Source organism: Gopherus flavomarginatus, chromosome 3, assembly GCF_025201925.1.
Source record: "Gopherus flavomarginatus isolate rGopFla2 chromosome 3, rGopFla2.mat.asm, whole genome shotgun sequence".
NCBI classification, from domain to species: Eukaryota; Metazoa; Chordata; order Testudines; family Testudinidae; genus Gopherus; species Gopherus flavomarginatus.
The window spans coordinates 195,139,620-195,163,459 of record NC_066619.1 but is presented as its reverse complement, the minus strand read 5'-3'; the positions used below and the strand labels follow the sequence as shown (position 1 = coordinate 195,163,459).

The following is a 23,840-nucleotide window of genomic DNA, read 5'->3' as shown; positions in this document are numbered from 1 at the left end:
TCAGAATAAAAGTTCCCTCTTCTGATTTTTGCTTAAGTCTTTTATATATCAATCATACTTATAGGTGGGTAAGTGTATTTTCAGGCTCCTACACAAAGATTTAGGTGTTGAGGCTATGGTTACATGAGAAAACTTTGTACCTGTTTTTCAGAAACAGCGTAGCTGGGGCAAAGGTGTACTTACAAAATGTTACAGAGCAGGTAGAGCCACAGGGCATGTTCAAAGGGACAGCAAACATGTATGTGATATAAGTCAATGAATCTTACACTTGGCTAAATGAATTAAGTCTGAGATGCTGCAAAATTCACCGTTTGTTAACAGGAAACCAAACCAATAATTATTCTACTAAAAATCCACAGATGAATAATGAAGAAACACAAGCTTTCACAAAAATCCATGGGATAGAGGAGAGGAAATCTCTGCTCCAGTGTCTCACTGGAGACCAACTTACTGTGCCAACAATACTCCATTCAGCTGCAGTCAGGCTTCCAGAATACTCTTCCTCACAGCAGTCTATGCACCTGGGTATATCCAGGGCCACCCGAGGGGGCAAGTGGGGCAATTTCCCCCAGGCCCCCACGAGAATATAGTATTCTATAGTATTGCAACTTTTTTTTATGGAAGGGGCCCCTGAAATTGCTTTGCCCTGGCCCCTGAATCCTCTGCGTGGCCCTGGGTATATCCCCTCTCCACAGTTGAAGTACTCACAAATAACTAAAAAAATCTGGCCATAATTCTCCATATACTACAATGATTAAAAGAAATTGGGAGCTGTTTTCTGTAGGGACACTCCAGCTGAGGCACAAAGACAGCAAACAAGTTCCCTGTTTCTTAACTGAGCCCCCTTGAGAAATTCTCTTAATTTCTTCTCCCAGCATGTCTTAAATTCTTCACTCTGGAGAACTGCAGGACTTTTCTCTGTACTGAGTCTACAGAGGTGCTTATTCTGTCAAATGCAATGTAACAGAACATCTTCGCAAAAATGAATGAGGTGCATAAATTAAATGTTTGAGTATGCAACCTCCAGTTTCTTCAAGCAACTTTAGACAACTGACACTTGTGGCTAAGAAATTGTATTTCCATAACTGGATGAATATATAGGCAGAATGCCTTCACCATCTTGCTAATGATCGCTTCTCATAGGCTGAAGGGGTAGTATCAACCAGCTCCAAAGGGAGAAATGTTTGTCTAGAGACAGTCATTCTCATGGGTGGCTTTTGAGGGGCAGGAAAATAGGTGGGGGGAGCCTCACACAAAAGGCCACCCTCTCTCTCTCTCTCTATCAAAAAGGGGGGGGGGGTCTGCCCACACTCTGTCATGATCCTACAAAATAACAACAGCTGCAAAATGGCCTCATGGGACAGTTTTTTAAAGTTCTGGGTCACTGTGGTGGGGTCAGCTTTGTGTTATATATATATATATATATATAAATAAAAAATATACACACACACATACATGATCTGACCTTTTACCAAAAGCTGAGTTTCATTTATCTGTGTAACAGCTGACAGCCTGTAGCATTTTAAGAATGTTGGCTTTGCTGCTACACGTACGTTTGGCTTTCTGATTGTTGGTTTTTAATCTTACGTCTCACTTTCTGCACCTTGTCAGTGAACTCTAACAGGCAGGGAACGGTGTGCTTATGCGAATAAGATTTACTATGGTGATTTTATACTCCTGTCTATGCACTTTTATAATCCTTATCATATACCAGAAAACAACACCTTCAAAACTCCTGATTTTACTACATTCAGAAGCGACTCTTGGGAATGACTGAACAGCTCTAAGCTACACTGGGATGGTTTTGAATTAAAATATCTTGCTTTTTATTGCAGGCATCTTTTTCATAAATCTTGCGTAGACCCGTGGCTGCTAGACCATCGCACCTGCCCTATGTGTAAAATGAACATTCTAAAAGCTCTAGGGATTCCGGTAAGCATGTCATGCAACAGGCTAGTCAAGTAGAGTGAGAACACCTCCATCCCGTGTACATGCCCATCTGTTTGCTATTTAGATTCTCATCTCACATTCATCACCAGGGCACACTGATTTATTAACAGGAACACAAGCAGACATCTGTCTATTTTTCTCTGCTTTGGCTGGGAGGGTATATATGTGTGTGTTTGTGTTGCTTGGCTGGTTTGTTGAGGGATTAGATTTTTTTAAAGTAATTGTGGCAGGGTTGTACATTCACATACAAACCTTTTCTATTTATTCTTTTACATCAGGGATGGATTTTTTTAACTACATTCCTCCTTGTTGCCTCAAAGCAAAGGGTGTACAAATAAAAACTCTCCCAATGTATCATTCTAAGGCAGTTTGCCGCTGATTCTGATGGCAAAAGTCATTGCCTTTTCTGTTGGGTTCCATCCCCTCTCTTAAAGCATCCTTGCATGTCAGCAGGCCTTGCACTCATAATTCTAATTATGAAACATAACATTTTCCCCAAATGATTAAACATATGAGATTCGTGTGATTACAGTATAAGAAAATGCTAGATTGTTTGTCACTTGGTAAATTCAGATCTGTTTAGAAACCTGCCAAAACTTGCCAGTTAACTCTTTGGATTGTATTGTCAAATATACTTAGTACATGTTCTGCCAGCAATGAATTTCCCTAAATTACAAGTATCTCACAGTTCAGTGTCTTATCCACCAAGAAATTATTCAAGGTTTATGCTATGTGAAAAAGTATCTCCTGACTGTCAAGTTCAACACTGAACCAGTGGTAGTTGGTATGCCAACAGCTGCTGTAAATTCACTGTGCCCAAGCTGAGGCAGCAGCATTCCAACATTACATACCTGAGCGCTACACAAGAGAAATGAGACAAAAGCCAACAGATGTACAAATGAGGACAGCTAATGTAGTTACCCCCAAGAGCAGCAGTGAAATGACGTGAGGACATATAATCCAAACAAATTACTGAAATGAAAAAAGAGGCTGATACAAGTGCTGAAATTATTATTCTAGGAAATAGCGCAATAATAAAATAATCATGCAGGTATGTCCATTAACTTAGTACAATCATTAAGCCAAACGGAAGCAAATAATATAATTCTAATGATATATTATAATTAGGCTTTGTGAGTGAGAGAGTGTGTGTGTTCCATATGGAAAAAACTGCAATGAAAGATTGTTAAAGTTGCAAAGTCAAACACTTAGAAATTAGGAAATGTCAGTGTTAAGGCTGCATGTTCAACCTTCATTCAGCCCCCTAGTATACATTACAATACTGTGTTTAAATCCATCATCACATACTATTTTTTCCACTGACCTCCACGTGGGTCATCAGCAGGGTTAGGACCTTAAGATCCACCCCTACCGCAAATCTCCAAGTAACTTGCGGCAGTAGTAGGCTGTTATGCTGCATGCAGGCCAGCAATTAGAAGGGGATGAGAAACACACTTTCCCAGTGGGTTTCACAGCTATTGCTGACAGCAAAGAAACCACTCAGAACTCCTGATTGAGTTCCAGGTTCTGAAGGGGAGTGTGCTCTTTTGCCCTTAGCCTGTCTCTGTCCCCTCCGGTCCCTTATTCCTAACTTCCTGCCTCCCAAGATCCAGCCCCTTTATCCTCTTTCCCTATAAATTCCTGGCCCTGTCCCCCATAATCCTATCACCCCTCCCCAACTTCTCCTCCCCTCCCACTGCTTTTCACACCTTTGCATTCAAGTCAGGATGATTCCTCCTTGCAGCCTGTACTCCGGCACGAGGAGCATAAAAAGAGCACAGGAGAGACAGTCTCCCTCCTCTGTTATGGCTTCCTGTGCCGCAGCAGACCTTAGCTGCCAGGGCGAAAAATTGCAGGAAAGTGCTGGTCAGCTCCTGTGTCCGCTGAGCTGGAGCGCACTTAATACTGATGGAATCTTCAGAGAACGTAGCTGCCAAACTCTTAACAGCATGTCTGAACTGATATTTTCAGAGGCTCAAACTTGGCAAAATTTGAGCGGAATTTCACAGCGATTGGAAAAAGCACAATCTGTGACACAAAGGTCACCCTCCTTCCCAATTTCAAGTCCTGCTCCAAAGCATAAAGCCACTACAGCTTCTCAATGAAACAATTGTACGAATTTTGTTAACATGGGCAAAACATATTTTCCCTCCCTAACCTCATTCTCAATTCTTGCTGAACCGTTGTAACTAAAACTACCCCCACCGCTCCTTTTAAATTAAATAAATAAACAAGCAGTCTGAGGCAAACACCCATTTTGGAAAACTTCAGCTCAAATGGTTGCAGTTTGGCAAAGTTATAAGCAACTGAAAACAGTCTTATAATGGAAAGTATCAGGAAACCTTGGCACTTAGACAGTGCTACTGGCTCCATTTATAACATAGAATGTCTTCATGCCAGCTGTATGCTTACCTTAGTGGTGTACATTAAAAAAGTTGGATTGTGTGAGTATGAATGTGGCATTACATTTCCATTTTAAGAAGAATGTATAATAGTTTGTAGTTGATATTGTTCTAGATCTAAATTTTCAAGTCAGTGCATGCCAATTTGGCAATTTCTTCGGAGGTTACTTCATAGTCAAGATTTTGTTAAATGGCTGCCTAGAACTAAAACCTATTTAGATATGTAAATAAGTAGCCTGACTTTAAAAAGTGATGGGTGCCCAGAAGCTCCCATTAAGATGTGTATCCTATCTGTTGAGGCAGCATGGCCCCTGGAGGCATTCCACCCTTAATGAATTCTGCCGCCATTTACAGAAGCAAATGTCTGGCCTCAGTCCTTCCACTGGCACACTAATGGTGAATTGAGCCCACAAAGCTTAGCTTCTTCTGGTCTTGGTGTCTAAAGGGAAAACTTTTTTTCTTTCAATTTCAAAGAGCTGCTTCATTGTTGGAATGATCATATCAAGTAAAATAATCTCCCTTCAGTTCTTACTCCTTCTCTAAAAACGAGGTCTGAACATGCAAACAACTGCACTTTTTTTACTAGATTGGTTGAGTTGGAGCCTTTCATTAAGAACCTGATGGAAAGGCCACTCAACACTCCCATTTTTAGAATCAGGCCCTAAAAGCACATATATACGGAGAACTAGAGAAACTAATATACTGGGTAAATAACAAAATTTATCAAAAAAATATTTGTGTCACTCTGACAATAAAAGGTATAAATAGTAATTTTTTAAAAAGCAATATTTGATATCATTAGGATGAAAGTCTACTGTTCAGTTTTTTCCAAATGAAATGATATTAAACCTGCATGTAAAAAGTGATCAATTACATTGAACCATGACATTTGTGCCACTTTAGTTAATATTTCATCGGGTTTTCCATTATCTCCTATTTTTAAGGGTTTAAAAATTGGTCATAAAAGCTCATTCTAACAAAAACTGCAACCAAAAGGGACAAGAAGAGCGAATGGATAACTGGGGGCAGGGACATTTAAACATTTGCTTAGTTATAGTGGTTATAAGATTGTTGTATAAGCCTCAAAACCAAATTTGATTTTAAAATGAACTTTCAAAGGCTTCCAACAACTGTTTGAAAAGAAATCTAATGGAAAAAAATGTTGATGTTTGTGCCCAGCAATTTTTGTCCCCCGTCCTGTAAGTAAACATATGCATAGCTTTACACACATGAATACTCCCAGTTCAATGGGACTCATGTCTTTGCAGGATAAATCCTTTTCTTTGCTCAAAGTTGCTTAGAATGTTTTATGCTTGCAGATGCACTATGTCGTCTTGCCAACTATTATTTAGTCTCTCTTCCCCAGCTCTAAAGCCCCCAAACTGGTTTGGGTTTTTTATTGTCTGACTACATTCTATACTTTAGTCTGTGAACACAAAATCATCTGAGGATTGTTTAAATGAACATGTTCTTTTATTATGAACCATTTTAAAATAATACTAAGTTTGTAACATAGAATCATAAAAATGTAGAGCTGGAAAGAGCCTTGAGAAGTGATCTAGTCCAGCCCTCTCCACTGAGGCAGGACCAAGTATGCCTAGACCATGCTTGGCAAGTGTTTGTCTAACCTGTTTTTAAAAACTTCCACTAACACAAATTTCACAACCTCCCTTAGAAGCCTATTCCAATACTTAATTATCCTTATAGTTAGGAAGCTTTTCCTAATATCTAACCTAAATCTTTTTTGCTGCAAATTATGCCAATTCCTTCTTGCCCTTTCTTCAGTGGACATGGAGAGCAATTGATCACCATCTTCATTATAACAGCCTTTAACATATTAGAGGGGTCCTGACAGTCTTCAAAGTTGTCTTTTCTCAAGACTATAATGCCCCATTTTTTAACCTTTCCTCATAGGTTAGGTGTTCATTACTGTAGTCTCCTCTGGACTGTCTCCAGTTTGTGCACATTTTCCTAAAACGTGGTGCCCAAAACTGTACACAATACTCCAGCTGAGGCCTCACTAGTGCCAAGCTGGACAATTACCTCCTGTTATATATATGAAACCTGTTAATATGTCCCAGAATATTAGCGCTCTTATTTATTTTTATTTTATTTTATTTTATTTTGCAACTGTTTCACATTGTTGGCTTATGTTCAATTTGTGATCCACTACAACCTCCAGATCTTCCTCAGCCGTACAATACAACAGCCTCGTCAGTTATTCCCCATTTTGTATTTGTACATATGACTTTTTCTTCTAACTGAAGAACTTTACATTTGTCTCTATTGAATTTCATCTTGTTGATATCAGACCAATTCTCCAATTTGTCACAGTCATTTTGAATTATTATCCTACCCTCCAAAAAGCTTGCAAACCCTCCCACCATAGCATCATCTACAGATTTTGTAAGCCGAGTCTCCACTCCATTATAAAAATCCCTAATGGAAAATGCTGAGTAATTCTGGATCCAGGACAGATCCTGTGGAACCACACTAGATACATCTTCCCAGTTTGACAGCAAACTATTGATAACTGCTCTTGAGTACGATCTTTCAGCCAGTTATGCACCCACCTTATAAAAATTTCATCTAGACCATGTTTACCTGGTTTGCTTATGAGAATGTCACGTGGGACTTTATGAAAAACCTTACTAAAATCATGATGTATCACATTTACTGTTTCCCCCTTGTTCTTGACAAATCTGTGTTGTTATCCATTAATTGGGCAATACAGATTGATTGATTGTTTAATAACTTGTTCCAGTACCTTTGCAGGTATCAAAGTTCAGCTGACTGGTCTATAACTCCCTGAGTTCTTTTTGTTCTTCTTTTTAAAGATGGGTACTGTGTTTTGCCCTTCTCCAGTCCTCTCGGACTTCACCCATCCTCCATGAGTTCTCAAAGATAATTGTTAATGGTTCTGAGATTGCTGCAGCTAGCTTTTAAGTACCTTAAGAGTGAATTTTGTCAGGCCCTGCTGGCTTGAATATATATAACTTATCTAAATATTCGTTAGCCTGCTCTTTCCCTATTCTGGCTTGTGTTCTTTTCCCCTAATGAATTTTAATTGTGTAAAGCATCTGTTCACAATCTTTTTAGTGAAGACTGAAGCAAAATAGGCATTAAACACTCCAGCCTGCTTGATGTCATCTTTTATTAGCTCTCCTTCCCACTAAGTAGTAGACCTATACACTCCATCTTTCTCTTTTTCCTAATGTATTTATAGACATTCTTCTTCTTACCTTTTATATCCCTTACTAGAAGTAACACATTTTGGGCCTCAGCCTTTCTGATTTTGTCCCTATGTGCTTGTGCTGTTCTTTGCTATTCATCCTTAGCAATTTATCCATGTTTCCATTTTTTGTAGGTTGCTTTTTTTTTTATTTATTTCAGGCCATGAAAGAACTCTTTATTGAGCCATGTTGGCTTTTTACTGCTACTCTTACTTTTCTTTTGCTTCGGGGTAGCTTGTTGCTGTGCTTTTAATAATGTCGTTTTGAGAAACTGCCAGCTTTCATGAACTTTTTTCCCTTAGATTTTTTTATCATGGGACCTTACCTGTCAGCTCTCTGAGTTTGTTAAAATCTGCACTTTTTTTAAGTCCATTATGCTGGCATGAAACAACAAAAGACAGGAAATTCACAGGGAAGGGTGAAACAGGACTGATTGAGTCAAGCAGTGGGGCACAGGTTTAGCTTTTAAAAACATGAGCTGTCTCATTTTCTTCAGTGGGACTACTCAGATACTTGAAGTTAACAATGTTTAAATGCTTTGCTAGATCAGGGTCTCTGAAACAGATTTTCAAAAGTATTTAGGCAACTATAGATGCAAATGCTCAGCTAATGGAATTTTCAAAAGTGCCTAAGCAGATTAGGCACCTAAATACATTTGAAAATCTGCCCTATAATGTGCTAACTTTTTTAGGGCTAACAGGATATTTGTGTAACTGCAGTTCTATCTGAATATGCCCCTTTATGCTTATAGGTGCTGTTGAACACCTTGCACACAATACCCTAATCTTTGAATTTAATAAAAACAAGGAAGTTTATGGCCTAACCTTAAGGTGTTATTTCTGAAGTGGCTGTGCAAGCTCAACCTCTCCCTGCTATGGAGAGAGCAGACCTGACACTTTGCTGAAAGGCTTAGGGGAGTCTGCATTCTCATGTACAGCAAAGGGAATTTACTCACACAGTTGCCATTAGTGTTCAGAGGGGAACTCTCCAGAAATAATCAGTCTGACCATCAGTCTGACATTCAGGAAATAAACCAATACAGAAATACTTGAAAGATCAGTAAATTCTACTGCAATTTGGTCATCTCAGCTTGACCAGTGAGTTGCTGGCTAGAGGATATTAACAGAGATCTTGGCACCAAAACACACAAGCTCTGTGACCATCTGCTTTAAATGCATCTGAATCACTTTTCCAGTAGCCCTGAATTTACTGAGTATGTGCATTTATAGGCATGAGTTTTAATTCTGAGCTAAACAGTCATTTTGCCTTTGTTTTTGTTTTTAAATTCATTTGGTTTCTCTGGGACCACAATACGAGGAAGACTCCTGAAATTCCCATTACAATGAATTCTTTATTCTTTCTCATTATTTTCAGCTATAAGAAATGAAGTACAGTATAGGCAAAATGTAAGTCTTTTAATATTGAAAACATTTTTCCTTCTCTTAGCAATAGCTATATACACCCCTTTTCCACCCCTCATACAAATGTGCACACATGCAGTTCTTATCAGTTCCCCGCCTTCACTTAAGTCTCTGATATCAGCTCTATAATATGTATATTTTAAGTCTTAAAAGGTACAAAATCCCCTGCAGTTAGTGCCTGTGTTTATGTTCATAATCTGACTCAGCAGTGTGCCTACTTCAGGCAGATCATATCAATATATGTGCTCATTTACTCCATGACACACTCCCCCAAACATTTTGTTTTTCTGTGAGGAAGCAAACATCATTTTTCTGGGCAAGACTTTTTCATAATAAACATTTCCTCTGCATACTGCAAGATAGTATTCCTACAAATACGATTAAGAGGATCGAGGTATGTAGAAAGCAAACAAACTATGTATTTATTGGATATTACCATTTAAGGGCCCGATATTGCACTATTTTTTGTAGTCCTATTTAAATCAGTGAGGCATCAGTAATAAGCACAAGACATAATAGTAAGTGATTGCAGGATGGGGCCCTAAAGGAGTGGGTGAAAGGAAAAAAAATAATTTAACTAGAACCACTTATGTATAAATTCAGGAAGAAAATCTAGAGCAGTTATTTCCTTTAAGACTGATTAAAAGATAGGAAACAAAGGGTAGGAATAAATGGTCAGTTTTCAGAATGGAGAGAGGTAAATAGTGGTGTCCCCGAGGGGTCTGTTCTGGGACCAGTCCTATTGAACATATTCATAAATGATCTGGAAAAAGGGGAAAATAACGAGGTGGCAAATTTGCAGATGATACAGAACTACTCAAGATAGTTAAGTCCCAGGCAGACTGTGAAGAACTACAAAAGGATCTCTCAAAACTGGGTGACTGGGCAATAAAATGGCAGACGAAATTCAGTGTTGATAAATGCAAAGTGATGCACATTGGAAAACATAATCCCAACTATACATATGAAATGATAGGGTCTAAATTTGCTGTTACCACTCAAGAAAGCGATCTTGGAGTCATTGTTTTCAGAAAATGAAAACATCTGCTCAGTGTGCAGTGGCAGTCAAAAAAGCGAACAGAATGTTGGGAACCATTAAGAAAGGGATAGATAATAAAACAGAATATACCATATTACCTCTGTATAAATCCATAGTACGTGCACACCTTGAATACTGCATGCAGATGTGGTCACCCCATCTCAAAAAAGATGTGTAGGAATTGTAAAAGGTTCAGAAAAAGGCAACAAAAATTAAGATTATGGAACAGTTGCCATATGAGGAGAGATTAAGACAACCGGAACTTTTCAGCTTGGAAAAGAGACAACTAAGGGAGGAAATGATAGAGGTTTATAAAATCATGACTCATGGAGAAAGTAAATAAATAAGTGTTGTTTACTCTTTCTCATAACACAGGAACTAGGGGTCACCAAACGAAATTAATAGGCAACAGATTTAAAACAAACAAAAGAGAGTATTTTTTCACACAATGCACAGTAAGCCTGTGAACTCCTTGACAGAGGATATTGTGAAGGCCAAAATTATAACAGGGTTCAAAAAAGAACTAGATAAATTCATGGAGGATAGGTCCATCTATGGACATTAGCGAGGATGGACAGGGATGGTGTTCCTAGCCTCTGTTTTTCAGAAGCTGGGAATGGGCGACGGGATGGATCACTTGATGATTACCTGTTCTGTTCATTCCCTCTGGGGCACCTGGCATTGGCCACTGTCAGTAGACAGGATACTGGGCTAGATGGACCTTTGGTCAGACCCAGTATGGCTGTTCTTATGTTATGTTAATATGAAAATAAAAACACTAAGGCTTTTTTGCTTATGTTTAAAGTTACGAGGTCCATTTCTGCTCATATATGTTGTATATGCATAATTCCAACTAGAGCACTAGGAGCCAAACAAATATTTTGAAGGCAGAGTTAGTTCCTAAAGTAAGGTGGCTAAAATTTTCAGAAGTCTGAGTCCCATTTTTAAGTGATTTAGGCACTTAGCAGTCAATGTCTCAATGAAGGTGAATGGTACTTAGTCCCCTAAATCATTTAAGAGATTTTGAAAATTTTACCCAGCTTCTTTCTTGTAATTATAGTCCATAATATTTTCTCTGTAGAATAAAAGCTCAAAGACTTCTCTTTTTGTTTCCATTAGCCAAATGCGGATTGCATAGATGATATACCTCCAGATTTGGAAGCTTCCATAGGAGGACCACCAACTAATCAGATTACAGGAGCTAGTGATATAACCGTGAATGAAAGCTCTGTAGCTCTGGATCCTCCTGTCCGGACTGTGGGAGTACTACAAGTCATCCAGGATGCAGATCCTCTTCCGCAGGTTGGAGAGGGTAACTTCACAACGAGTAGTAAGTTTCTCCTTCTGGCAGAGTTTGCCCTGAAAGTGGTATGCAGAAACCTGAATCACAGAGGAATGTATAGATGTGTGGGGCTTGGAACATTGTTTTTACTACTTTAAATTTCACTGAAATCTAGAGGATAAGTAACATGGCTTAAAATGGCACCTTTGAATTATCATGGGGTATTACTGTATCACAGATACTCTGAACCCAGCATGCAAATGAATGGATTTAATCTGATAGAATAGCAAAATGAAATATATGGAAGAATAATCTAGAATAAATAGAAAGGCCCTTTCTGTTAACACAAAGTAGACTAAAGTTATAGACATCTTCACATGTTGTTTGACAGTGAATCCTTTTACCAAGGCCTGCCTTGATAATCTCCACCTATAACCCAGCTCCTTTGTTAAATTCATTTGTTGGATGCCCTTGTCTGCCGAGTTTGGCTAGTCCTTATCCCCTGGTCTGCCTTTCTTTGATGTACTATTTATTGTTATACATGCAGAGTTTCACTCTTGCTTCAATAATATAAAATAAATTCACAGATTCCAAGGCCAAAAGAGACCATTCTGATCATCTAGTCTAACCTACTGTATAAAACAGTCCAGAGAACTTCCCCAAAATAATTGCTAGAGCACATTTTTTTAGAAAAGCATCCAATCTTGATCCTAAAATTGCCAGAGATGGAGAATTCACCACAACCCTTGGTAAATTGTTCTGATGGTTAATTGTCTCACTGTTATAAAATCTATGCCTTATTTCCATTCTGACTTTGTCTAGCTTCACCTTTCAGCCTTTTTTAAATATATTATACTTTTCTCTGTTAGACTGGAGAGCCCATTTTTAATATTTATTCCCCATGTAGGTGCATGCAGACTGCAACTAAGTTATTCCCTAGATTTCTCTTTGTTTAGCTAAATACATTGTGCTCCATGTGTCTGTCACTATTTTTTAATCCATGTTTTCTAATCCTTTAATCATTCTCATGGCTCTTCTCTGAATCCTCTTCAATTTTTCAATATTCTTTTTGAATTATGCAGCAACAGTCACACTTGTGCAAAGAACAGAGCTAAAATAATCTCTCTACTCCTACTCAAGGTTCCCCTGTTAACGTGATCCTTGGATGCATAAGCTCTTTTGGCCATAACATCACAATGGGACTTCATGTTCATCTGATTATCCACCAAAACTCCCAAATCTTTTTCAGAGTCACTGCTTCTCAGAAGAGAGTCCCCATCCGATAAATATGGCCTACATATGTTGTTCCTTGATGTATATTTTTATAAAATAAAAGGTAAAGCTACTGTAGGACACTTCCTTGAAATCAAGAAAAAAAAGTATATTTTGATTCCTTTTGTGATTTTTCATTGTCATCTTTACATCACTGGAAGCTTTACTTTTTATTTCTTGAAAACTGTTCTTAGTTTTTCAAAAGGATTGTTGGTCCTTTTTTTACTACTTCAATGGACACTGTTCATGCTGACAATCCCAAAATGTCATCCCTACCCTGTCACTAAAAGTAACATTTTGTGTTCAAAATCTTGCTCTGACAGTTTAAGACAGTGATTTGCCAGCTCTCCAAAATGAGGGCTGTCTCAGGCCTGGTCTAAACTACGCGTTTAAACCGATTTTAGCAGCGTTAAATCGATTTAATGCTGCACCCGTCCACACAAGAGGCCCTTTATATCGATATAAAGGGCTCTTTAAACCGGTTTCTATACTCCTCCCTGACGAGAGGAGTAGCACTGATATTGGTATTACCATATCGGATTAGGCTTAGTGTGACCGCAAATTGACAGTATTGGCCTCCGGGCGGTATCCCACAGTACACCATTGTGACCACCCTGGACAGCAATCTAAACTCGGATGCACTGGCCAGGTAGACAGGTATACAGGAAAAGACTCACGAAATTTTGAATTTCATTTCCTGTTTGCCCAGCGTGGAGCTCTGATCAGCACGGGTGGCAATGCAGTCTCAAATCCAAAAAGAGCTCCAGCATGGACCGTACGGGAGATACTGGATCTGATCGCTGTATAAGGAGACAAATCTATTTTATCAGAGCTCCGTTACAGAAGACGAAATGTCAAAGCATTTGAAAAAAAATCTCCAGGCTATGATACAGAATCCACAGCACAGTGCTGCGTGACAAGCGTAATGGAAAGCCAAAGAATCAAATGGATGCTCATGGAGGGAGGGAGGGGGTACTGAGGACTCCAGCTCTCCCACAGTCCCCAGCAGTCTCCGAAAAGTATCTGCATTCTTGGCTGAGCTCCCAATGCCTGTAGGGTCAAACACATTGTCCGGGGTGGTTCAGGGTATAGCTCGTTAATTTACCCCCCCTTCCTCCCCTCCGTGAAAGAAGAGGGGAAAAAAATCGTTTCTTGACTTTTTTCAGTGTCACCCTATGTCTACTGCATGCTGCTGGTAGACGCGATGCTGCGGCAGTGAAGAGCAGTATCCTCTCCCCTCCCCTCCCTGGTGGCAGACGGTACAATATGACTGCTATCCGTTATCATAATCAGCCTGTGAGTGCTCCTGGCTGGCCTCAGGTGAGGTCGGCCGGGGGCGCCTGGGTAAAAATAGGAATGACTCCTGGTCATTCCCAGTCAATGGTACAGAACGGCTGGTAACCGTCTTAATCATAGCAACTGGGGGCTGAGCTCCATCAGCCCCCTCCCTTTCATGTGTAAAGAAAAGATTCTGTACTGCCAGGGCTATCATAGCAGCGGGATGCTGGGCTCCTCTCCCCCGCACCCTTTAATGTCCTGCCTGGACTATCATAGCAGCTGGAGGCTGCCTCCCCCTCATTTTCTCTCACTAACAATTCAGTGTGTCTTATTCCTGCATTCTTTATTACTTCATCACACAAATGGGGGGACACTGCAACGGTAGCCCAGGAGGGTTGGGTGAGCAGGGAAGCAACAGGTGGGGTTGTTGCAGGGGCACCCCCCTAGAATAGCATGTAGCTCATCATTTCTGCGGGATCTGACACGGAGTGGCTGTGCTCTCTGGTTCTCTGGTACACTGGTTCTCTAGCACACTTGCACCATATTCTAGGCAGGACTGACTCTATTTTTGGATACCATAAAGGAGGGATTGACTCGGGGAGTCATTCCCATTTTTGTCTTTGCGCCCCCGGCCGACCTCAGCCAGGGGCACCCATGACAGCAGCAGACGGTACAGAACGACTGATAACCGTCATCTCATTGCCAATTTACAATGGCATGGCAGACGGTACAGAACAACTGATAACCGTCTCTGCTATCTTGCAAAGGCAAATGAATGCTGCTGTGTAGCGCTGCAGTACCACCTCTGTTAGCAACATCCAGTAGGTGACAGTAAAAAAAACGCTGAACGGACTCCATGGTTGCCGTGCTATGGCGTATGCCAGGGCAAGCCAGGGAAAAAGGGCGCGAAATGATTGTCTGCCGTTGCTTTCCCGGAGGAAGGAATGAGTGATGACATTTACCCAGAATCACCCGCGACACTGTTTTTGCACCATCATGCATTGGGGTCTCAACCCAGAATTCCAGTGGGCAGGGGAGACTGCGGGAACTATGGGATAGCTACAGGATAGCTACCCACAGTGCAATGCTCCAGAAATCGACGCTAGCCTCGGACCATGGACGCACACCACCGAATTAATGTGCTTAGTGTGGCCACGTGCACTCGACTTTATACAATCTGTTTTACAAAACCGGTTTATGTAAAATCGGAATAATCCCGTAGTGTAGACATACCCTCAGTCTGCAAATGCCACTTGTAGGCAAAAATAACAGACAACTGGAAATTTTGTATATACATGAGTGAAGCATGTACATGAACGTTGTTGAGTGTTACTTTTCTGTTCGTATGCCCGTGTGCTCGATGTGGGATAGAATAATGTGATAAGACATTGGTTTGGGTGTGAAACTTGCCTAGGTCCTAAGAAATTCTGGATATTTAACTGTTTACTTAACATTGTTATATGCTACCCCAGTGTGATATGGTGGTTGAACTTTCTCACTTTCCTGTAAGTGAAAAAGAAAGGAAAGTAACAACATGAAGGGAGAGAGACAAGACAAGATGAGCATGGAGAGGACTGTTCCTTAATGGCCTTCCCAGAGCCTCTTCCTGTTTGTTGTCTTACTTCCTTTAATTCTTTCTCTTATTACCATCCTGCATGAGTCAGCTGCACTGCTCTGTTATGTCAGCTTCTCCCAGCAGTGGAATGCCAATGAAACTAACTTTCTGATCTCATAAGTGCTGACTTTTGTATTATTTCATGGAGTGAGTGGTTAGTCATTTCCACCTGAGCACGGCATCATAGCAAGGAAACAGAGGATTTAGGGGAAGTGGTGCAATATTCAAGGTAGAGGAGAAAAGTGGTCTCACTGTGTCCTTTCATACCATTCTGGCCCTCAGGTCTCTGGCTCCATTCTTGTGATCCAGTAAGGGATTTAAAATGACAACTTTCCTTCTTTCTGGAGAAGAAGTCCTAGTCTTTCTGAAAGAAAAGGACTCACCTTAGTTTGGTTCTTTGCATGATCAAAATCATGGAACCAGCAGGAGAGCAGTGACAATGTTATGTGCATACACAGACTCCCACATACATGGTGCCAGCCCAAGAGCTGGTGTGATAAGACTTGCTCAGGCCTTGTTTTGTTGGGCTGATCAGTTTTAATTAATAAGAGATTTTAGATGAGTGATTAGTTTTAAGTTAGTAAAATTTTATTAGTAAAATTTTGTTCCTTTGTATCTTGACAGTGCCCTTGTTAAATGTTGTGCTTTTCATGATTGATTTCACTGTGAAATTAAGATTTTTATTTGATGGTACAAAATTTTTTACTAAGGATGTTAAGCAGTATTCTGATGTCAGTTTTGCTGGTTTCAGACCAGAGTAACATCACTCAAGCCAGTAGTTACTCCAGATGTATATAATTGTATGTAATTGAATTACCCCCACTGTTCATTTTATCATAAAATAATATGGGTTGTAAGATACCCATTTGAGAGGAGTGCAGAATTTCTTCAGTTCTGTTCTGTTGGTCTACCTCACTGACATACTTGGTTGTACTACAAACAGTGGGCTAGATGCGCAGATCAGGCACAGGACTCAACACAGGGATGTGTTACATTTGTTGGCCCCCAACACAATAGAGCATTTACACTGCTACTCTACTTTGCATTTAGCTATATGACAGCTGCTAAGGGGCCATTACACCAGCCAGAGAGTGTAGCAGTGCACCAGCCACTCCCCTTTTCCTCCCATCTTGTTCTCAATAAGTATCCTGCAAGAATTCAGAGGGAACTGATGTCAGGGCAGCTACACTGGATCTACACCACTGGTGGAACTGGGGGGACAAAAGGGAACTCTTCAACTGACTAAAGCAGCATGGAAGTGTGCTTTGGGTCTCTAGTACCCACTCATCCACCCTATTTAGACTCTGTGGTTCTCATATTAGGGAGTCAATTCCTTATCCTTCATTTAACAAGAAAACCAGCACAGGATAACTGATGTTGCTTTCTGTCATTCTAATAGCAGCAGAGGTAAAGTATCTCAATCAGAGAATCCTACTGAAAATGGCAAAGCCAGAAATCAAAGCTAAGGGGAGAGATTCTCTCTCCTGGTCCAGAGCCCGAGGCTGGTTGCAAGGCACTGGAAGGAAGTGCTGCTGTGACTTTTGAAAAGAACCAGACTAGGCCCTGAACTGGGCAGGGGCAAATCTCCCCTTCATAAGTACCTCCATTGATAGGATAACTGCCGGTAGCACTGTGGAGATTCTGGATGGTGCTGCAGCTGTTGGCTGTGGTAACTTAAGCAGCTTTTAAGTGCATCGGGCAGTTGCATCAACCCTCAGAACAACCAGAATCAGAAAGGCATACTGGAAACTTAAAGCCACCTTAGCCAGCTTCAGTGCCCTGGGCTGAACATGTATGTCCTGCACTTAGTACACAGTCTCATCCGTGGTATTCTGATTTAGTGCTTGGTTTTTCAGTTAATAATGCTTGGGCAGCAATATTATTTGTTAGTTATAAATGATTATTAGACTTTGTTCTTTTCAAGATTACATTTAATGCTTGAACATTTTTTGGCATGGTTGGATGCTCAAGCTTACATCATCTCAAGAACGCGTCCATATGGTCTGATTCACAAAAGTATTCAGCAACGGGACCCTGTTGTTCATTTTGCAAAGGGCTGTTAGTAAACTAGCCCCTTCGTGTTCGTTTGGAAGTTAGGAGCCTGAGTTTCAAAGGTGGTGAGAACTCACAACTCCAATTGACTTCAGTGGGAGCTGCAAGTGTTCTGCCCCTCTGAAATTAAGCCCTAGAATTCTCAAACAGAATACAGTGTTAACCCAGTTGTGGGGGAACAGTTATAGCCAATACACACTACAACTTAAACCAAGTTATAAGGGGTCAGAGGGCAACCACGGTTTAACTGACTTGGTTATAGCTGTATCATAGATATGGCTTTAAACAACCAGAATTATGTCAGAATTGTTTTCACTAATTGTATTTAATAGTTTCAGTGTGGTCAAAGACCTAGAACCATAGAGCTTTCCCCCACTTTCCCCCATCCAACCCCAACGTGAGCTTGGTTTGTCTGTGATTTTACAAATAATGGCTCTGGCTGCTGCTAGGAATCTTTGCAGAGGTATTCGATTCTCTCCCCCTCCCACTTCTGTTAATGACAAAAGAATGCTCCTGGGCCGAGTCTGCACTGGAGATTTGCGTGGTTTCTTCTTATGATTGAAGCTGTGCGAGCTGCAGCCAGGCAGGGCTGGCTTTAGGAAGTGCGGGGCCCAATTCGAACACTTTTGGCGGGGCCCTGGCAGGGATGACTTAAAAAGAAAAAAGTGTAAAAAAAAGCCTTCCATTTCTTCCATATATTATTTACTTTCCATAACTATATAAATAATAAAATTGTATATTATGTACATTGCATCATATATGCTGTTGATTGGTTATTAATGACTGCCGTTTCACATGTGTGGGTCCCCGCCACTCCCTGGGGCTGTGCACATGTGTGGGTCCCCACTGCTTCCTGCCCCCCTCATTGAAGCAGGTGTGCAGGTTACTGGCCAGGGAACTGCAGGGCAGCAGTGGACATGGGGCTGGTTCGAGGCAGGGGCTGACTGAAGGTAGGGTCTGGCTGCAGGCAGGGCAAGGGGTGTGGGGCTGGCTGGAGACAGGGGAGTGTGGGGCGGGCTGGCTTCAGGCAGGGCCACGGGGGTGCAGCAGGGGTTGGCAAGGCTGGAGACAGGAGTATGGGACTGGCTGGCTTCAGGCAGGGAGGTGCAGCAGGGGTTGGCTGGAGACAGGGCAGGGCGGGCAGTGCAGGGCTGGTGTGGGCAGGGGTGTGTGGCAGGGGTTGGCTGGAGACACGGCAGGGGGTTTAGTAGGGGCTGGCTGTGGGCAGGGGGGGCGGGGCTGGTGCGGGCAGGGCAGGGGGTGCAGCAGAGGCAGCTGGAGCCCCGGCCCTTTAAAAAGCCCCCATGCCCCCTGCTATCCCAGGGCTCTGTGGGCTATTTAAAGGGCCCAGGGCTCCCCTGTTTCTACCCCGCCCCGGACCTTTTAAATAGCCATGGGAGCCCTGGGGAATGCATGGGGGCGGCGGGGCTCCGGCGGCTATTTAAAGGTCCGGGGTGGCAGAGGCAGCTGGAGCCCTGGCCCTTTAAATAGCCCCCAGAGCCCCCTGCTACCCCAGGGCTCTGGGGGCTATTTAAAGGGCCCGGAGCTCCAGCCGGGGGCACAGGGCTTGCGGCGCTCGGGCCCGAGCTCCAGCCAGGAGAGCGGGTCCGCAGGGCTTGCGGCGCTCGGGCCCGAGCTCCAGCCGGGGCCGCGGGGCTTGCGGCGCTCGGGCCCGAGCTCCAGCTGGTGCTTTGGTCAGGGGAGCAGGGCCATGAAAGACCCCGGAGCAGATCGCAGCCAGGGTAAGTAAAAAAATTTAAAAGGCACCTAAAGCGCAGGGCCCTCTTAGGCGCGGGGCCCGATTCCCAGGAATCGGGCGAATCGGCCTAAAGCCGGCCCTGCAGCCAGGCAGTGTGTACAGAGTACACTGCATCCAAACCTTGCACTTGCTGCCACTGTTGTAGCTTCTCTGGATTGTTGTGCTTATCCCAGTGCTGTTGGTTTTTCTTTCTGTTACTGATTGGGGGTTTCTTTATTTCCTGGCAGGATCCAGAGGCAGGGACCCTCCCAAAGTGGGCCTGGAGAAAGATTTTGAGTTGCTGCATATATGGGATGAAATCCTATATCCATTGACGTTAATGGCAAAACTCCCATTGACTTCACTGGGGCCAAGATTTCATCCATGCAGTTTTGCCGGTGCTATTACTTTATTTTTGTGAATGTGGTCAGGGGACATTTTCCTCCTCTTCTGAATAGAGAATTTCTTCCTCAAGGCCCTTAGTAACTTTCCTGGCCATGAAGAGCTAGATGGAACTCATTGTAGAATCTACCTTTACCACCCCCTTATTAAAAATCAAGATCAGATTTTTTGCATGGTAGCTCAGAGCCCTAAGTAAAGGACCAGGAGATATGCTCAACCAATCTCATTACAACACCCAGCACAGTGGGGCCTCAGTCTTCAAGAAAATGTTTGTTAGGTGTTGTTGTTAGGATTTGTATGCTAAATCCTTGAGTATCCTTTTTCAATCCCTGCATGTATCAGCTGATATCGCATTTTAAGATTAGACAGAGAGAGAGAGAGAGAATTTCTTTAGTTTTATATTCAGTTCAGCTATGGATTTTCTGTTTCAAGAATCAGTGACCCTGTTAATCGTAAGGTCTGCAAAGTGTCAAATCTCTTTTCCCATTCCCTCACCTGTAGTAATGGTCACACTGCATTGTTTTTTGTTAGTGGGCTATTCTGCAATAAATGCTATCATATCTGGAAATGCAGCAAAGAATCCTGTGGCACCTTATAGACTAACAGACGTTTTGGAGCATGAGCTTTCGTGGGTGAATACCCACTTCGTCAGATGCATGTGGTGGAAATTTCCAGGGGCAGGTATATATATGCTAGCAAGCAAGCTAGAGATAACGAGGTCAGTTCAATCAGGGAGGATGAGGCCCTGTTCTAGCAGTTGAGGTGTGAAAACCAAGAGAGGAGAAACTGGTTCTGTAGTTGGCAAGCCATTCACAGTCTTTGTTCAATCCTGAGCTGATGGTGTCAACTTTGCAGATGAACTGAGGCTGAGCAGTTTCTCTTTGAAGTCCGGTCCTGAAGTTTTTTTGCTGCAGGATGGCCACCTTAAGGTCTGCAATAGTGTGGCCAGGGAGGTTGAAGTGCTCTCCTACAGGTTTTTGTATATTGCCATTCCTAATGTCTGATTTGTGTCCATTTATCCTTTTCCGTAGAGACTGTCCAGTTTGGCCGATGTACATAGCAGAGGGGCATTGCTGGCATATGATGGTGTATATTACATTGGTGGATGTGCAGGTGAATGAACCAGTGATGGTGTGGCTGATCTGGTTAGGTCCTGTGATGGTGTCGCTGGTGTAGATATGTGGGCAGAGTTGGCATCGAGGTTTGTTGCATGGATTGGTTCCTGAGCTAGAGTTATTATGGTGCGGTGTGCAGTTACTGGTGAGAATATGTTTCAGGTTGGCAGCACCCAGCTAAAACCCCTCCAACGCATCATCAAGGATCTACAACCCATCCTGGACAATGATCCCACACTTTCACAGGCCTTGGGTGGCAGGCCAGTCCTTGTCCACAGACAGCCTGCCAACCTGAAACATATTCTCACCAGTAACTGCACACCGCACCATAATAACTCTAGCTCAGGAACCAATCCATGCAACAAACCTCGATGCCAACTCTGCCCACATATCTACACCAGCGACACCATCACAGGACCTAACCAGATCAGCCACACCATCACTGGTTCATTCACCTGCACATCCACCAATGTAATATACGCCATCATATGCCAGCAATGCCCCTCTGCTATGTACATCGGCCAAACTGGACAGTCTCTATGGAAAAGGATAAATGGACACATGGCCATTCTTCTGTGTGGTTAGTAGTTTGTTCTGAGGAGTAATGTGAGGGGAGAAAAGCATGTGACAACTGCACAAGCTAACAGTGAAAGCATTGAAACACCAAACTTGTATCTTGGAGATGGAATACTCATGGGATCTACTTTCTCAAAAAGTGAGAGAGGATTGGGTCCCAAGTGCCTTAGATACGATGTGTGTTAATGCCCTGTTAAAACTCCAGAGTGATGCAAAACAAGACAATTAGCAGGTACTGAAAATTACAGTGGTCTGAGGTCTGGGATTTGTTGTTTTAAGGGCTTGTCTACACAGTGCATTAGTGCGCAACAGGTGAGGTGTAAATTCTGGTCCACAGCAATGTGCCATGCAGTATCTGATGTGGCGGACCCCTTTCTACATGCTAAAAGTTCCTTTGTGTCATTGATGTAGTCTTGTTTCAGAAAGTGTTAAGATAACGCATGCGAAGAAACTGTTAGTATGTGGCAGCGGGGTCCATGCAGTCACTTCGTGCATGATACGCTAGTCCAGACTATAATTTACACTCAAGTTGATGAGCACTAATTGTATGCCATCAACAAGCCCTAAGACTTGCACCAGTACCAACATAGCACTGCTGGTCTGAAAGGCTGATGATTTTCTTACAGGAATACCACCAGTTTGAAATCATCAGTTTCCAAAAAGTGAGTTAAAGTAGGTGGTTGCTACACCTGCCCTTGACCCTCTGCCAACATTTGTGATTTCATAATGACATTTTCTTATTTTAAATTTTTTTTTCTTTTCAGGATAAAAGGGGTAAAAAACAAGGGTGATGTCGTGCTAGGAGTCTACTACAGGCCACCTAACCAGGTGGATGAGGCTTTTTTTAAACAACTAACAAAATCATCCAAAGCCCAAGATTTGGTGGTGATGGGGGACTTGAACTATCCAGATATATGTTGGGAAAATAACACTGTGGGGCACACACTATCCAATAAGATCCTGGACTGCATTGCAGACATCTTTTTTTATTTCAGAAGGTTGAAAAAGCTACTAGAGGGGAAGCTGTTCTAGACTTGATTTTAACAAATAGGGAGGAACTCGTTGAGAATTTGAAAGTAGAAGGAAGCTTGGGTGAAAGTGATCATGAAATCATAGAGTTTGCAATTCTAAGGAAGGGTAGAAGGGAGTACAGCAAAATAGAGACAATGGATTTCAGGAAGGCGGATTTTGGTAAGCTCAGAGAGCTGATACGTAAGGTCCCATGGGAATCAAGACTGAGGGGAAAAACAACTGAGGAGAGTTGGCAGTTTTTCAAAGGGACGCTATTAAGGGCCCAAAAGCAAGCTATTCCGATGGGTAGGAAAGATAGAAAATGTGGCAAAAGACCACCTTGGCTAAACCATGAGATCTTGCATGACCTACAAAATAAAAAGGAGTCATATAAAAAATGGAAACTAGGTCAGATTACAAAGGACGAATATAGGCAAACAACACAGGATAACGAGTCTTGTGGATAAGGGAGAAGCAGTGGATGTGGTATACCTAGTTCATGAGGACAAGATATAGGACCAGTGTAGGTGAACTGAATGTTCTCTCTTTTCTTTCCCACATGCTCAGGGTTTAACTGATTGCCATATTTGGGGTCGGGAAGGAATTTTCCTCCAGGGCAGATTGGCAGAGGCCCTGAAGGTTTTTTGCCTTCTTCTGCAGCGTGGGGTATGGGTCGCTTGCTGGAGGGTTCTCTGCAGCTTGATGTCTTCAAACCACAATTTGAGGACTTCAATAACTCAGACATAGGTCAGGGGTTTGTTATTGAAGTGGATGAGTGAGATTCTGTGGCCTGCGTTGTGCAGGAGGATCAGACTAGATGATCATAATGGTTCCTTCTGACCTTAAAGTCTATGAGTCTAAGTTATAGGACTATTATAAAGCAAGATACTCTTCAACCCACTATGACAAATACATGTTACAACAACATATTCTATTTGATTCAGTTTACAGGAATTTTTGCTAGCTGCATTGTTTCAAAAATGAGAGATTTCTCTCAGCATTCCTAGGTTGGTAACCAGTCTAAAAAAGATGAATAATGCCTCATGAACAACAAATCTGGGCAAAATCTCAGTGGATTTAGCTACACTGCAATTAAACAGCCCTGTAGTCTGAGCCCATGTCAGCTGACATGGGCCAGCTGTGGGCATTTAATTGCAGTGTAGATCTACCTTAACTGTCATCTCTCTGGGCAGAGACCCTCATCCACTCCCTTCTGAAAAGGGGTTTTACACTGCAGTCTCCTTGTGATTCTCCCTGACCAGGTCTGACAAACATTCAGCACCCTGCTCTTTAGTTTCTCGACAAGGACAGTGATTTACCAGGAATCACTCAGCTCTTTCAAAGCAGAGTTTCTTTATTTAAGAACAAAAACATACAGAGAAAACACATAAAGGTCTAAACATCTACTAAACCGGAAGTTGTCCATCAGCCTTATCGGGACCCTGACAAGTTTC

At 42.1% G+C, this 23,840-nt stretch overlaps 1 protein-coding gene across 1 annotated transcript in view; it reads left to right on the top strand.

The window, feature by feature from the left end:
- RNF150 (ring finger protein 150) overlaps window positions 1-23,840 on the top strand; it is a 222,781-nt gene that overhangs the window by 166,039 nt on the left and 32,902 nt on the right. The window contains exons 5-6 of the mRNA XM_050946554.1: window positions 1,836-1,932; window positions 11,165-11,375. Coding sequence (XP_050802511.1) covers window positions 1,836-1,932; window positions 11,165-11,375 — 308 coding nt within the window. The remainder of the gene's footprint in view (window positions 1-1,835; window positions 1,933-11,164; window positions 11,376-23,840) is intronic.